General features: G+C 40.3%; 2 protein-coding genes across 6 annotated transcripts in view; both read right to left on the bottom strand.

The window, feature by feature from the left end:
* Positions 1-617: 617 nt before the first annotated feature.
* GPR88 (G protein-coupled receptor 88) lies at positions 618-1,703 on the bottom strand. The gene has a single exon (XM_075037556.1). The coding sequence runs from the start codon at positions 1,701-1,703 to the stop codon at positions 618-620; it is 1,086 nt and encodes a 361-aa protein (XP_074893657.1).
* A 3,732-nt stretch (positions 1,704-5,435) lies between these two features.
* CDC14A (cell division cycle 14A) overlaps positions 5,436-12,807 on the bottom strand; it is a 68,739-nt gene continuing 61,367 nt past the window's right edge. For all 5 annotated transcript variants that reach the window (XM_075038779.1, XM_075038776.1, XM_075038775.1 and 2 more), the window contains one exon: positions 5,436-7,254. In XM_075038779.1, the coding sequence (XP_074894880.1) occupies positions 7,206-7,254 (49 nt within the window). In that variant the 3' untranslated portion in view covers positions 5,436-7,205. The remainder of the gene's footprint in view (positions 7,255-12,807) is intronic.

Below are 12,807 nucleotides of genomic sequence, written 5' to 3' on the forward strand. Positions count from 1 at the left end.
TGAAAGCATTACAGGGATTTTATAAAACCAAACTTGCAGTAAGTCTCAAAAAAGGCTGTCTTAGGTGCCCGTCTCATACCGAAATCTTTAAAGCATAACAACAGTTACGTACGTTGCCATATTTACCAGTTATCCCAGATTTCCAAATCCACCCCTTTGGGCTGAGTCCTGGCCGACACCTGGGGGCGGGCAGCCGCCGTGGGCCGGAGCGGAGCTGAGGGGGCGACGAGGGCCGCGCTGCGGGCGGGCACCAGCCCCCGCCCTAGCGCCCGTCCCGCTGCCCCGGAAAAGCAGCCGGCGCCTCGGGCTGCCCGTCAGCGCGGCGAAAGAGGGAGCGGGGAAGAAGCGCGCGGCGTCAGAAAGGAGCAACAGGAGAATGTGTAAAGGAAGGAGCGCCAGCAGGGAGGGGGCCGGGGCGGCAGGAGCAAGGGGACCGGGCCTCGCGAGGGAGGGCGCGGGCGGCTCGGACCCCCGACGTGCGGTGACCGCCGGCGGGGAGGGGCCTGAGGGGCCGCGGCTGCTGCCGCCCGGCGCGGGACGGCCCCGCGGGCGCCGCCAGGCGGCGGGGCGGGGGGACCGCGGGCGGCCCGGGGGCCCTCGCCCTCCCCCGCGGCCCCTCAGCGCGGCGCGGCGGCGCCGGAGCTGCCCGCCGTCCCCCGGCGCCGCGGCAGCTGCGGGCAGGGCGGCGCGGCGGCGGCGGGGCCGGCGTCAGCGGCGGGGCGCGGGGCGGCGGCGGGGCCCTCGCCGCGGGGCAGGACGGAGCGGGCCGCCCTGCGGAACTCCTCGCTGCGCCACGTGTAGAGCAGGGGGTTGAGGGCCGAGAGGGAGCAGAGCAGCAGCCAGCTGGCGGCCTGCAGCGCCGGCGGCGCCGGCCGCAGGAAGAAGCCCAGGAGGCTCACCCACACCAGGGGCTGGGTGCCCAGGAGGAAGACGCAGCAGAGCAGCAGGACGGAGACGCTGCTGAGGCGGCGCTGGGCGCGGCGGGGCGGCGGCGGGGCGGCGGGGAAGGGCAGCTGGTGGAGGAGGTGGAAGTTGAGGACGCTGACCCGCTTGGCGCTGCCCCGCACCCGCCGCACGATGCCGAGGTAGCAGTGGAGCAGCAGCGCGGTCTGGCCCAGCACGGCCAAGGCGAGGAGCAGGGCGGTGTAGCGAGGGCTGCCGTCCGTCTGCCGCGGGGGCGGCTGCTGGGCAGAGCCCGGGGTCCAGAGCCCGGGCAGCAGCGGGACCAGGAGCAGGGCGAGGGCCCAGGAGAGCCCTATCATGCAGCCCGTGTGCCTCCGCTGGTAGAGGGCCTGGTACACGCTGGGCAGCTTGGTGATGAGCACGTACCTGTTGAAGGCCACCAGCAGGTGAGAGGCCAGGGAGACGGTGAGGCCGAGGCCGAGGAGCCCCCCTCGGAGCAGCCGGTACTCCGCCGAGCGAAGGGAGGAGGAGTTGAGAGGCAGCAGCCCCAGCACAGCCTCCTGGGGCATCCACAGGGCGCACACGCTTAGGTCTGCCGCACAGCCGTTCACAATGAAGGCATTGCTGGTAGTCTGCAGCTTCTTGAAGGAGAAGACTAAATAGATGACCATCACATTGGATAAAGTCCCTGAGATAGCCAAGACTGCATAGAGCAGTGACAGGAAGATGCGAGTCCCGGAGGAGTCCTCCCAGAGCAGCAGCAAAGGTGAGCTAGCACTCCAGGAAGAGGCGTTGGGCATCTCGCTGAATGCAGCTCAGTTTTTACTTCTCCCTGTAAATCCCATCCTTGTCTGGGTCAGAAGATCCTGCTGCAGGAGTCCCCCACCAAGCATAAGGGAGGATGTGCAGCTGAGGGACTAAGGCAGGTTTCAGTCATACAAGCTGCAAGAAAACACAGTTTGCAGTAACGATCCAGAGAACAGCAGTGTCCAAGGCAGGTAGGTAGCTAGAGATCCCACAGATTGTAGCTAGCGAAGGTGGGTCCATAGGGAGCAGATGGCTGTTAGCAGACCAGAGCACGACTGAGGATTCTGTAGCTGTGAAAATGCCAAAAGCAGCAGCACCTTGCAATCAGCAGCAGAAACGGCAGCAACTGATACAAAGCTTTGCAGTTTCTCCTGTGCCACAGTACGTACACTGTATATCATTCCAGGAACATTCAGCCCTTCCACTCTTCATGAATTATTCAGCAGATTTTCAATTTGTTAAATCAAGAAGAAAAAAAACACCAAACCCTATCATGCTCCAGAAATACTGCAGCTACACAGTCTGACTCTTTTTCTCTTTGCCTTACCAGTTTCCTGGTTCTAACCCATTTACACAACTTTCATTTGCAGTAAGCTTTCAAACCAGTATCAGTCACTTCTGTCTGAAATACAGTCCATTTACTGTAGAAACTGCTCTGCTAGCTACTTAAACTGATTTTTTCTGATCTTATTTTTGTTAAGAGAAAGCACACCATGCTTCTGCAAGCTTAATTCTAGAACTGGTCTATAACAATATACTTTTCAAATTAAATCTTTCAAACACAATAGGTACACAGATCCTTGGTAAGATAGTACTTTTTTGAGAAGCTGGTCCTCAATCTAAATATTCTACATTTCTTCATAAAACTCAGCCTGTCGCAGGCCACAGGAAATCCTGCATCGCTAACCTGCCAGAGGTGAACGCAGGTGTCAGTAAGTACACAGATAAAACAGAATCAGCACAGCATTTGAAACAGTCTCACACCAAAATTCATTCAGAGCACAATTTCCCACAAAGGTGAATGACAGGTTCTTAGGCAGACTAAAAGCTGGTTGAAGAGTAAGGCTTAACAGTCCCTTCCCAACTTGAGGAGAGCAACTGGAGGGATTCTCCCAGTAACTCTATAGTACTTTACTCAAACAGGGACAAAATGTTAACTGTCCTTACCCTGGACAAGATTTAGTAAGAAACTGAGTAAAAGAACTTGCATTTCCTCTCAAAAGCTTTCCGGAAAAGGAAGGCTGATTAATTTTGTGGTGGCTTTAGGAAAAAAGCAGTTTTTGCAGGTGAGTTATATGCAGGCTACAGAAGTAAGCAATCTCAGCTCATAAGGTATGATCTGTATATTGACGAAAGATATCTTTAGGAGGTGTTTTTACATATTGTTAAACTCACAATGCTAACAAGTAACAATACCAAAATAATATATTAGGAGGTAGAGTTACAATTTACATTCTTTAAGATAATGAAGTTAATATGTGGTAAAATGGATTATTTTGTTGCAATACAGCACATCCTTTATTTGACAGAAAGGCTCATGTTTGCAATTGACAGGACTATTGATCCAGATGTGGATTTGTTACAAACACGAATATCTGTGCTCTTTTTTAATTAATTAGATTGCTCATGTGCTTAAAAACATACCTGAGTGATTTACTTGATCAGGCCCTTAATTACCATTTTTTTTTTGCCTGCTGCACTTTACAGTGTAGATCTAATCAAGTGTCAAACCTTTTGAGGCCTTTCATTGTTTAGCTGTCAGTAGAGAATAGTTATTATAGAAACTAAAATCCTCCTCTTTCTGCAGTACTGCAATTGAAAAATATCTCTAAATCTGTAACAAGAAATATCTCCCTAACCAAAAATCTTCATAAAGCATACTTTAAAGAGATGATTAAGAGTTTCATAAGGCATTAGCCACAGAATCATAGCCCCAGTAGAGATCTCTAGATTTATTTAATCCATCCTTACATATTTATCAAACCTCTTTTTAAGGAACTCATGTGCTACAGCTTGTTCTCCCAGAACAAGATATATTTATATATGAAACAACAGAAATGGTAAAGTTCAAGGATAAGCGAACAGAGGATATGAAACAAATTTCAGGGCATTTCTTAAAAGCTACAAGGTTCTAAAGACCTCCCTGACCATTGTCATGGTTTAACCCCAGCTAGGAACTAAGCACCATGCAGCCACTCACTCACTCCCCCCCCCTCCAGTGAGATGGGGGAGAAAGTCGGGAAAAAGAAGTAAAACTCGTGGGTTGAGATAAGAACGGTTTAATAGAACAGAAAAGAAGAAACTAATAATGATAATGATAACACTAATAAAATGACAACAGTAGTAATAAAAAGATTGGAATGTACAAATGATGTGCAGTGCAATTGCCCACCACCCACTAGCCGACACCCAGCTAGTCCCCGAGCAGCGATTCCCCGCCCCCACTTCCCAGTTCCTAAACTAGATGTGATGTCCCATGGTATGGAATACCCCGTTGGCCAGTTTGGGTCAGGTGCCCCGGCTGTGTCCTGTGCCAACTTCTTGTGCCTCTCCAGCTTTCTCACTGGCTGGGCATAAGAAGCTGAAAAATCCTTGACTATAGTCTAAACACTACTGAGCAACAACTGAAAACATCAGTGTTATCAACATCCTTCTCATACTGAACTCAAAACATAGCACCGTACCAGCTACTAGGAAGACAGTTAACTCTATCCCAGCTGAAACCAGGACAACCTTTCACTGTCCCCAGATTTTTTGTTGTTGTTAAGAAGCTGATTGGTACTGAATAGTAGATATATTTATCATTCATTTTTAAGAACAAAAAGTATATTGTATATTAGCTGGCATTTACCTATTTCTTGTAAGAAATCAAAAGAAGTTAAGTCTAGAAAAAGGCTAAGGGAGAGGTTGATTCCTACATACTAGAAACTTTTAAATTAGCTGTTCTTCCTTTATATTTACTCTACACATCCAAATCACCATCCATTAATTGAATGTAATGGCAGAAGCCTTTTATTGTGTTTTTAGATTAGACTGTCACTAGAATTTGGGCAATTTCTAAAGCATCTGCTCTATTGCTGGCTTTGCCATTCCTTTAGAGTGGCTGTATAACAGTTATATACTGTCTGCAACATCTATTGCAGTACAGATTTATCTGACAGGAATATTAAGCACTGTGGATAAATAATCATGCAACACAACAAATTTGCTGAAAATCAGCAGCAGAGTTAAACAATGTTAGAACCATTTGTGACTTGTTTTTAATTGAAGGAAGGATAACAAGCTAAATGAAAGCATGATCTTTTAGGTTCTTACGGACAAAGACCGTGCTGTTAGTGAGACTAAGAAACCTGTTGCACATGCAAGACAAGGTGTATTACACCTTTAACAAGGGTCCTTGTCCAGGAAAAAAAAAAAGTTTCCTCAATTCAGACACAGCTTTTAAATTATGTTGTTTTGAAATACAACCTTTACATCATAATACCAACATGTTGATTAAATACTTGATGTTATAAAAAGCAAATACAAGAAGGTTAGCTAGAAAGATCAGTTATAAGAGATACCTATCATACTAATGTCTTTTTACAACATCATCTTATTTATAAATACACTACATACTTTAGAAGAAAGGTGGTTACTTTGGAGAGCTAGTCTTCAATTAGAGATCTAATCATATTAGTTTACATCAAAAGATCTAAGTTAGAAAAGCCAAGAAACAAGGAAGCTGGCTGATATAGGCATTTTATTATCAATTAGCTGTCTCTATACATTTCAAAATTAAACAATATTTTATTAAGGAAAACTATTTATAACAAAGTACATGACAAAATCCTTTATAAGAGGTAGAATTACCTTACCATTAATCTATAATTCATATACAGTATATTGTATATATATGCACACACATATGCTACTTTGTGTGTGTATATGTTACATATACACAGTTGTGAAAAAAGTACAGTATTTGCATGTAAATTTTATTCAGTGATTTATATAGCTGCTCTCAGTATTGCTTATTAACACTTTCAGTACAACTTTCCATAGCAATTTGTGATCTGATCTTTTTAAAAAAATAATGTGGCACTTAAGATTAACTTCAGTTGTAAAGCAAATGCAGGGCATTCACAGGTCTTCAGGAACAAAGACTGACAATTCAACCAAGTTTTATTTTAAAGTTTCCATAGATATCAGAAAAACTCATAGGTAACAAATCTGTTTTGTTTTTGTCTTCTAAATTAGTAGCAAATCGAGTCGTCAGAGCTGCTTACATTTTTTTTGCTTACTATGCACTTGGAGAGTTCTGAAAATTTTACACGTGATTTCTAGTACTTCACTGTAACACCACTTCATTCTAAGTCTCATTCCTGATCACACCTGATTAAACTATACCTTAAAGAGCATCTTTACTGACAAAAATACTCTGTGATACAGGAGGTTACATTAGCTGTATGTTTTAACAATAGTTTTCAAATTAAAAGGTTTATGAAGCGTCCAGTTGGTAAGTGAAAATTTAATATACTTCCAATATTTGGTGTGCTTTGCTAATGAAACTGTACACATACTGCCAGCTGTAGGTTAAAAACATGTAAGTATGCAGCACTGCCAAATTCATTGTACATGCACATTCTTACCAACTTAAATTTGGTCTGCCTTCATTTTTGCAGTATATATTGCATAGCAAAATGTAACATTCTACATTGAAAATGTAACATTCTACATTGAAAAGAAAAGTTAAAACATTCCTTTAAGACAAACTGAAAGAAAGTGTTAATTGTACAATTGAATCATCAGATAAATTACTTTCTCTTTGCAGTGGAAGATGTAAGTTACATTACATCTCAACAAATATTTTCCCTTTATTTTTCTTTCATAGTGTTTCCTTATGAAACATTAGCAGCTGAAAGTGGAAAGCAGACTACATATCAAGTGCTTTCAGTTGATAGTGTAATAACTAGTTTCTCACTAGTTAGACTTCCATTAAGTTACCAGAAGACCAATTAGTGAGAAAGTAATTACATTGGGCTTTAAGCAATAATGATGGACCCATAAAACAAGAAAAACATCTTGTTCATAAAAAGATTTTCATATCTTTGATAAACATGTAAAAATTCTTTAAAATACACATTTTTGTAGCAAAGTGAACACTAAATTAAAATATATTCTAATTTTTACATAATTTATATATATTGCATACCAAAATATTCTCTCAATACATATTTTAACACTGTACACAAGTTAATAAATGTCTTAATAAAACTCATTAGAAATATATTCAAGTTGTCTCAACATTAAAAATTTAAATCCATATATAACATGGGGTAATAATTTCCATAAATTCAACATCAGTGCATCTGCAGTAGTCATTAACAAGAAATTTCTGCCTGTTAAGAAGTCTCCTGTTGGTGTTAAGGTTTTAATATGTCTTGTATTGAAGATTCCTCCTCTGAATGAGCAGCTTCCTTCCTTAAGTTCTTCAATTTCGAGGTCAACAGGTTTCACCAAAGCAGCAAGACTTTAGTACTGAACATACTCAGACTGAAGGGACTGTGCAGAGAAGAAAAAGTGATTAAAATTCACTGGGGAGGTTATATTTGCATATAATGTGCATTTTGCACTTAAGGAGTAGAGGAGGGACAGGAGGGAGAAAAATAAATAGAGTTGGAGGGGTATCTGAATCTCTGCATAGGTAAACAAAGTAACGTAGAAGAAACTAAAAAGCTACATACAGTAAAGTCCAACCTTCCTGTATCTACACTTACTTTTCCAAACCAAATTCTAGATATTCTTGAAGAAAGTGTTACAAGTCCTTTAAAACACCACCTTAAAACGATACCTTACAAACGTGTTGGGAAAACATACAATTGCAGTTACTATAATTGAATTGTTTCCATTTATCCTGAAGGAGATTCAAAGTGCTACTGTAAAAAATACAGCACACTTTAGATGTTGATTCAGGTAATGACATAGGAAACATATATGGTGTAGCTAATTACTGAGAAAAAAAGCTACAGCAGCACAATTATGCACATGAATAAATTTATGATTACTAAAATCAGATGAAAATGAAGCACTGCAAATGGTTCATCTGGATTAGCAAGCAGTCAGTATAATTAAGAGGAAAGCACAACCTGGTCTACTGTATTTATTTACATTTCTGGTTCTATTGAAGTCTAAGGTTTTATGATAAAGTGATTAATCAATTTAGACAGCATCCAAACATTTTATTACCTCCTATACAGATGTGTTCAGGAAGTCATTCTGATGAATAAAAAGTCTTATCTGAGAGAGCTCTTCACTGTACTAGTATGGTTATAAACAAATACCAAGTAAAAAAAACCAAACCATATTTTAAAACTGCATCAATTCATCAGAATTAGAGAACTACTGTAGAACAACATGAATCCCAAGAAAGCTTAGAACCTTGGAGTCTTCTCTTCCATTTTCCCACTATTCCTAACTAGTCACTATAGAAATGCTCTTTGGCATCCATAGTGAAAACTATTAATAGAAGTGCATAATAGATATGTAAACCTTTAGAGCTCTAACTAATACCACAAGCCCACTTTTTTTCTGTATCTTAAGTCTCAGTGTACACTTCCAAAGTTTTCTTTTAAATGCATTTTCACATCTTGAAAATCTGAGACCATCTGGATATTCTTTCCTAGGTTGAAAAAGAAGGGCTGTCAGCATAGAAAGATTTGAATACCACTGACTAAAAAGGGTCTGTTTTTAGTACTGAATGGATTCAACAAGAAGGGTATAATTTAATAGAAAATACTTCACCATAAAACTAAACATGTAACAGGTATTTTTTCATTATAGGCTCAGAATCACCATGGAATACATAATCGTAGAAGCTTATTTTTACCCACTCTGTTCTCTAATCATCATTCTGGATTATTAGCTTTGGTGAGAGCATTTATTATATGTGTAAGAGTGAAGCAGAAGGAATAGCCCCTCATTAATGAGCACTTGAAACTTCTGCTCTCTTAATGATCCTCAAAGCTTTCTCATTTTCAGATGTGTATTTTAACAGTCAGAAAGATGGTTACACTTAGAGCAGTATTTGAAATGGATCCTTCAAAACTGATTTCTAAGTAAAGTTAATTAACAAACATTAAAAAATGCATGATGTTTAATTATATACTCTCATATGTTGTATAGTAATAGATTACTTTAAGCTTGGACAGATGAAAGATGACCAGAAAGCACTGTACACTTTTGGTGATATTGGGAACAGCTAGCATTAGTTGACAAAGAACTGTAACAGCAGCCCTTTACTTAGCAGACAGTAGTAACCAGGAATTCTACATCATAATTTAAATAAACAAATAAGCAAACCAGAAATTAAAGATTCTGAAGTTGAAACTAAAATTGTTAGGAATACAAGTTACAAAAATATGGAAAAATATTAATAGCAACATATAAAAAAGAAAAAATATCCATGCAGCACAGATTGCTTGGAAACAAGATAGCATGTTTTGTTAATTTTCATTACAGATGGGTAGGCAGGATTTATTTTATTTATTTTCAAATTAAGAAGTATGTTTTTCAGTGTACTGCCACCCTCACCATAGCTCTACTTCACATAGCAATGATTTCTTCCTAATGTTTCAAAGCCTTTTCTGAATACAGGGAAGAATTAAATCTAAGCAGCATGTTTTCCAGATTAAGATTAATTGATGTGACTTCCCATAAAATTATTGCTAAAAACATGGTGATAGCCATGACAACTGAGCTGTTGTAAAATATACAGACTAATTTTTGAGTCTCAAAAATTAAATTATAGCTGGGCAGGGTTGTTTGGTTTGTTTTGGGGGTTTTTTTGCTCTTTTGCAGTTAAGTGATTTGTGATTTTAAATCTCTTCATGTTGACCAAAGAGACTGACTGTAATATTTCAAAGCCTGTAATTCTGATTTATTTTTTTTTTAAATCTTTTGAGGAGTTTTCTATTTTAAAATTTACATCCCTACCTCCTATTTGCAGTGACTCGAAGTATGGCCTGTGATTCTGAAAGCTTTATTGAAAACAAAAAGCCCTAATCCACCTTTACAAGTCATATGCTGGTATTTAACAAAATCTTAATTAAAACAGAGGTAAGAATAGAAGGAAAAAATAAAGAAAAGTGACTGCTGAATTGCAATGATGAGAATATAAAATCAGTTGAGTAGAATTCTCAATGTGTACTCCTGCACTGGTCCCATGCAGTGTAAAGCTTGGCATTTTTTACCTAAGTATCAGACATTTAAACAAAGAATTAAGAATTAGATAGCTTCACTACAGTTAATGATATCTAATAAACTTCATGCTGAAGCAACTGCTTAGATCACTGTCAGCTTTCTTCTTCAACAGGTGGCACGGAAAGCCTCCTGGAAGAGAAAATAAGCCACATATCCATCTGGGCACTAGAACCATATTCGCATGCATTCAACTTCAGGACCAAGTCAGCTCTGAGTTAACTTTTAAGAGGGAACAACCCTATAGCATTTAGGGCTATTTGTTAGGACTTGAACATGCACTTTTCCCAGATAACTGCAAAAAGTAATTTAAGTTTTTGAATTGTGTGTCAGTGCTCCCAAAGCATTGTTGCAGCAGGCAAGAATTACCGTGAATACACAGGTTCTACTAAAATAAATTAGGCTATCTTAATAGAAAATGCATACACACTTGAAGTGATCCTTTGAGTCTGCTAAATTTACAGATCAGTAAGATGCACTAGTGTTTGTCTCTCTTTTTGCAAAGGCTGTCCTATATTCATTAATGATAAGTTCTTATTAAGAAAAACTATTCTACAAGTATAAAGATCACATATATGAATTTTAAAATACTGCTACACTTATCAATTTTTTGAAAATTTTCCATCTTGCCAGTTTCCATGACTAGCTATAGAATCAAAAGGTGACTCATCTTAAGACTACCCAGTTACATACTCCTCAATAAAAATACATGTTACAGAGTGATATTTGGATTTATAACTGAGACAAGGGGAGTCCAGCTCCCTAAGAAAGTAGCAATTATGCATATTAAGGCACACCAGAAAGTGAGCTCAGATTTGGAAAAAGGGAATGAGCTGGCAGACAGAGAGGCAAGACAAGTGGCCAAAACAAAGGTAAAAATAGAAGGGGCTTTAATTCCTGATAGGCAAATCTCCCTAAAAGGTAAGCCAGAATATACCAAGGAAGATCAGAAGCTTATTACAGATTTAGGAGGGTCATATAATGAAGAAGGATGGGCTTATACCCCACAGGGAAAGCTAATCATTCCCTCTTGCTTACTGTGGCATTTGATATGGGAGGAACATAGGAAAAAACATTGGGGAACAGAGGCTCTGTATAATCATTTGATAAGAGAAATTGTGGCTAGAAATTTATACACCACGGTGAGACAGGTGACTCAACAGTGTGGTTTTTGCCTTCAGACTAATCCTAAGAATACCCCCAAACTAGAAATTGGCCACATTGGAAAAGGCAATGGGCCTGGACAACAATGGCAAATTGATTTTACAGAACTTCCAAGAAAAGGGGGCTATCAATATTTATTGGTATTAACTGATACCTTTTCAGGTTGGCCAGAAGCATTCCCAACAAGAACAGCTAAAGCTCGGGAGGTAACTAAAATACTGGTACAAGAGATAATACCACATTTTGGGGTTCCAGCAACCATATCTTCTATGACAGAGGACCACATTTTGTTTCAAAAATAGTACAACAAATAATCTGCCATTTGGGTATAGATTGGCAGCTTCATACTCCATATCACCCCGTCGAGTAGTCAAGTGGAAAAAATGAACCACTTAATCAAACAGCAAATTGTGAAATTAGGACAAGAAGCAAATTTGACACGGCCTCAGTCTCTCCCTTTAGCCCTTCTGCGTATACAAACAAGACCAAGGGCGAAAGAAGGACTGAGCCCCTTTGAAATTCTGTATGGACAACCCTATGGGATACAGAGAGGGGTGTCTGTACAAGCAGGGGATGAAATTATGACTTCTTACATGGTAGCATTAGGTAAGCAACTTAATAAAATCAGGAAGCATGTAGCAGGGACTCAAGGGAGAGGTTTGGATGGGCCCATACATAAGATACAACCAGGAGATTATGTGTATATAAAGTCTCTTACAGAAAAAACTCTGGAGCTGCAGTGGGAAGGACCATTTCAAGTATTACTTACCTCTTTCACTGCGATTAGGATCAAGGAACAGAGCGCCTGGATTCATCACACCAGAGTGAAAAAGACAGCCATAACTCCATGGAAAGTCACCACAAAACCCGATGGACACTTAGTTTTTATGTGGTAATATGGGCAACCATGGGGACAAGGAGCATAGCATGGGATGGGAATGTGTTTATTCAACTCCATGAGAGTATTGCAAAAATAGTGAATCAAACTGATTGCTGGATATGTTCTCATTTTCCTAAGGATCTTGGATGGGGCTACCCCGTAATTGCTACAGTCTTTTCTAACACCTCTGTGATAGCAGCAGCTTTTAATAACATGTCGCTCATAATGAACGCTGCTGCACCTATGTTAACCAAGAGAGACAAATAGAAACAGACCTCTCTCAAATTTGGAAACAAACCCAACTTTTACATTTAATGTCACAAGATGACACTTCATGGGGATTCACTAAGATATGGGAAAAATTAACCTCCTGGTTGCCAAATTTGGCATGGTTGAAGCAATTGTTTGTCACTATAATAATCATCATTCTCTTGTCTGTGGTCCTTTGCATAGTGGTTCGATGTGGCTTTTGGTGCTGTAAGAGTATAGGAGAATCTTACAGTGAATGGAAGAAGAATCAATTACGAGGGAAACTCAAGTCCAACAAATACTTTGAGAGGATGCTAGATAGGGAAACAATGTATTAGAAGTATTAGGATTAGATATAGTAAAAGAATTTACTATTTTCTAGAAAAGGGGGGACTGAGACAAGGGGAGTCAAAAGAATCTCAGTAGATATAATAAAGGGGGATGAAAGATGATGTTTAGTGCTTACATTGTTAAAATTAGCTGAGGCAGAGACAATCCTTGATAAGAAGAGCTGGTCCCAAGAACCAGCCAATGAGGCAGAGACAGTTCCTGATAAGAAGTAGGAG

Source organism: Buteo buteo, chromosome 10 (assembly GCF_964188355.1).
Source record: "Buteo buteo chromosome 10, bButBut1.hap1.1, whole genome shotgun sequence".
NCBI classification, from domain to species: Eukaryota; Metazoa; Chordata; class Aves; order Accipitriformes; family Accipitridae; genus Buteo; species Buteo buteo.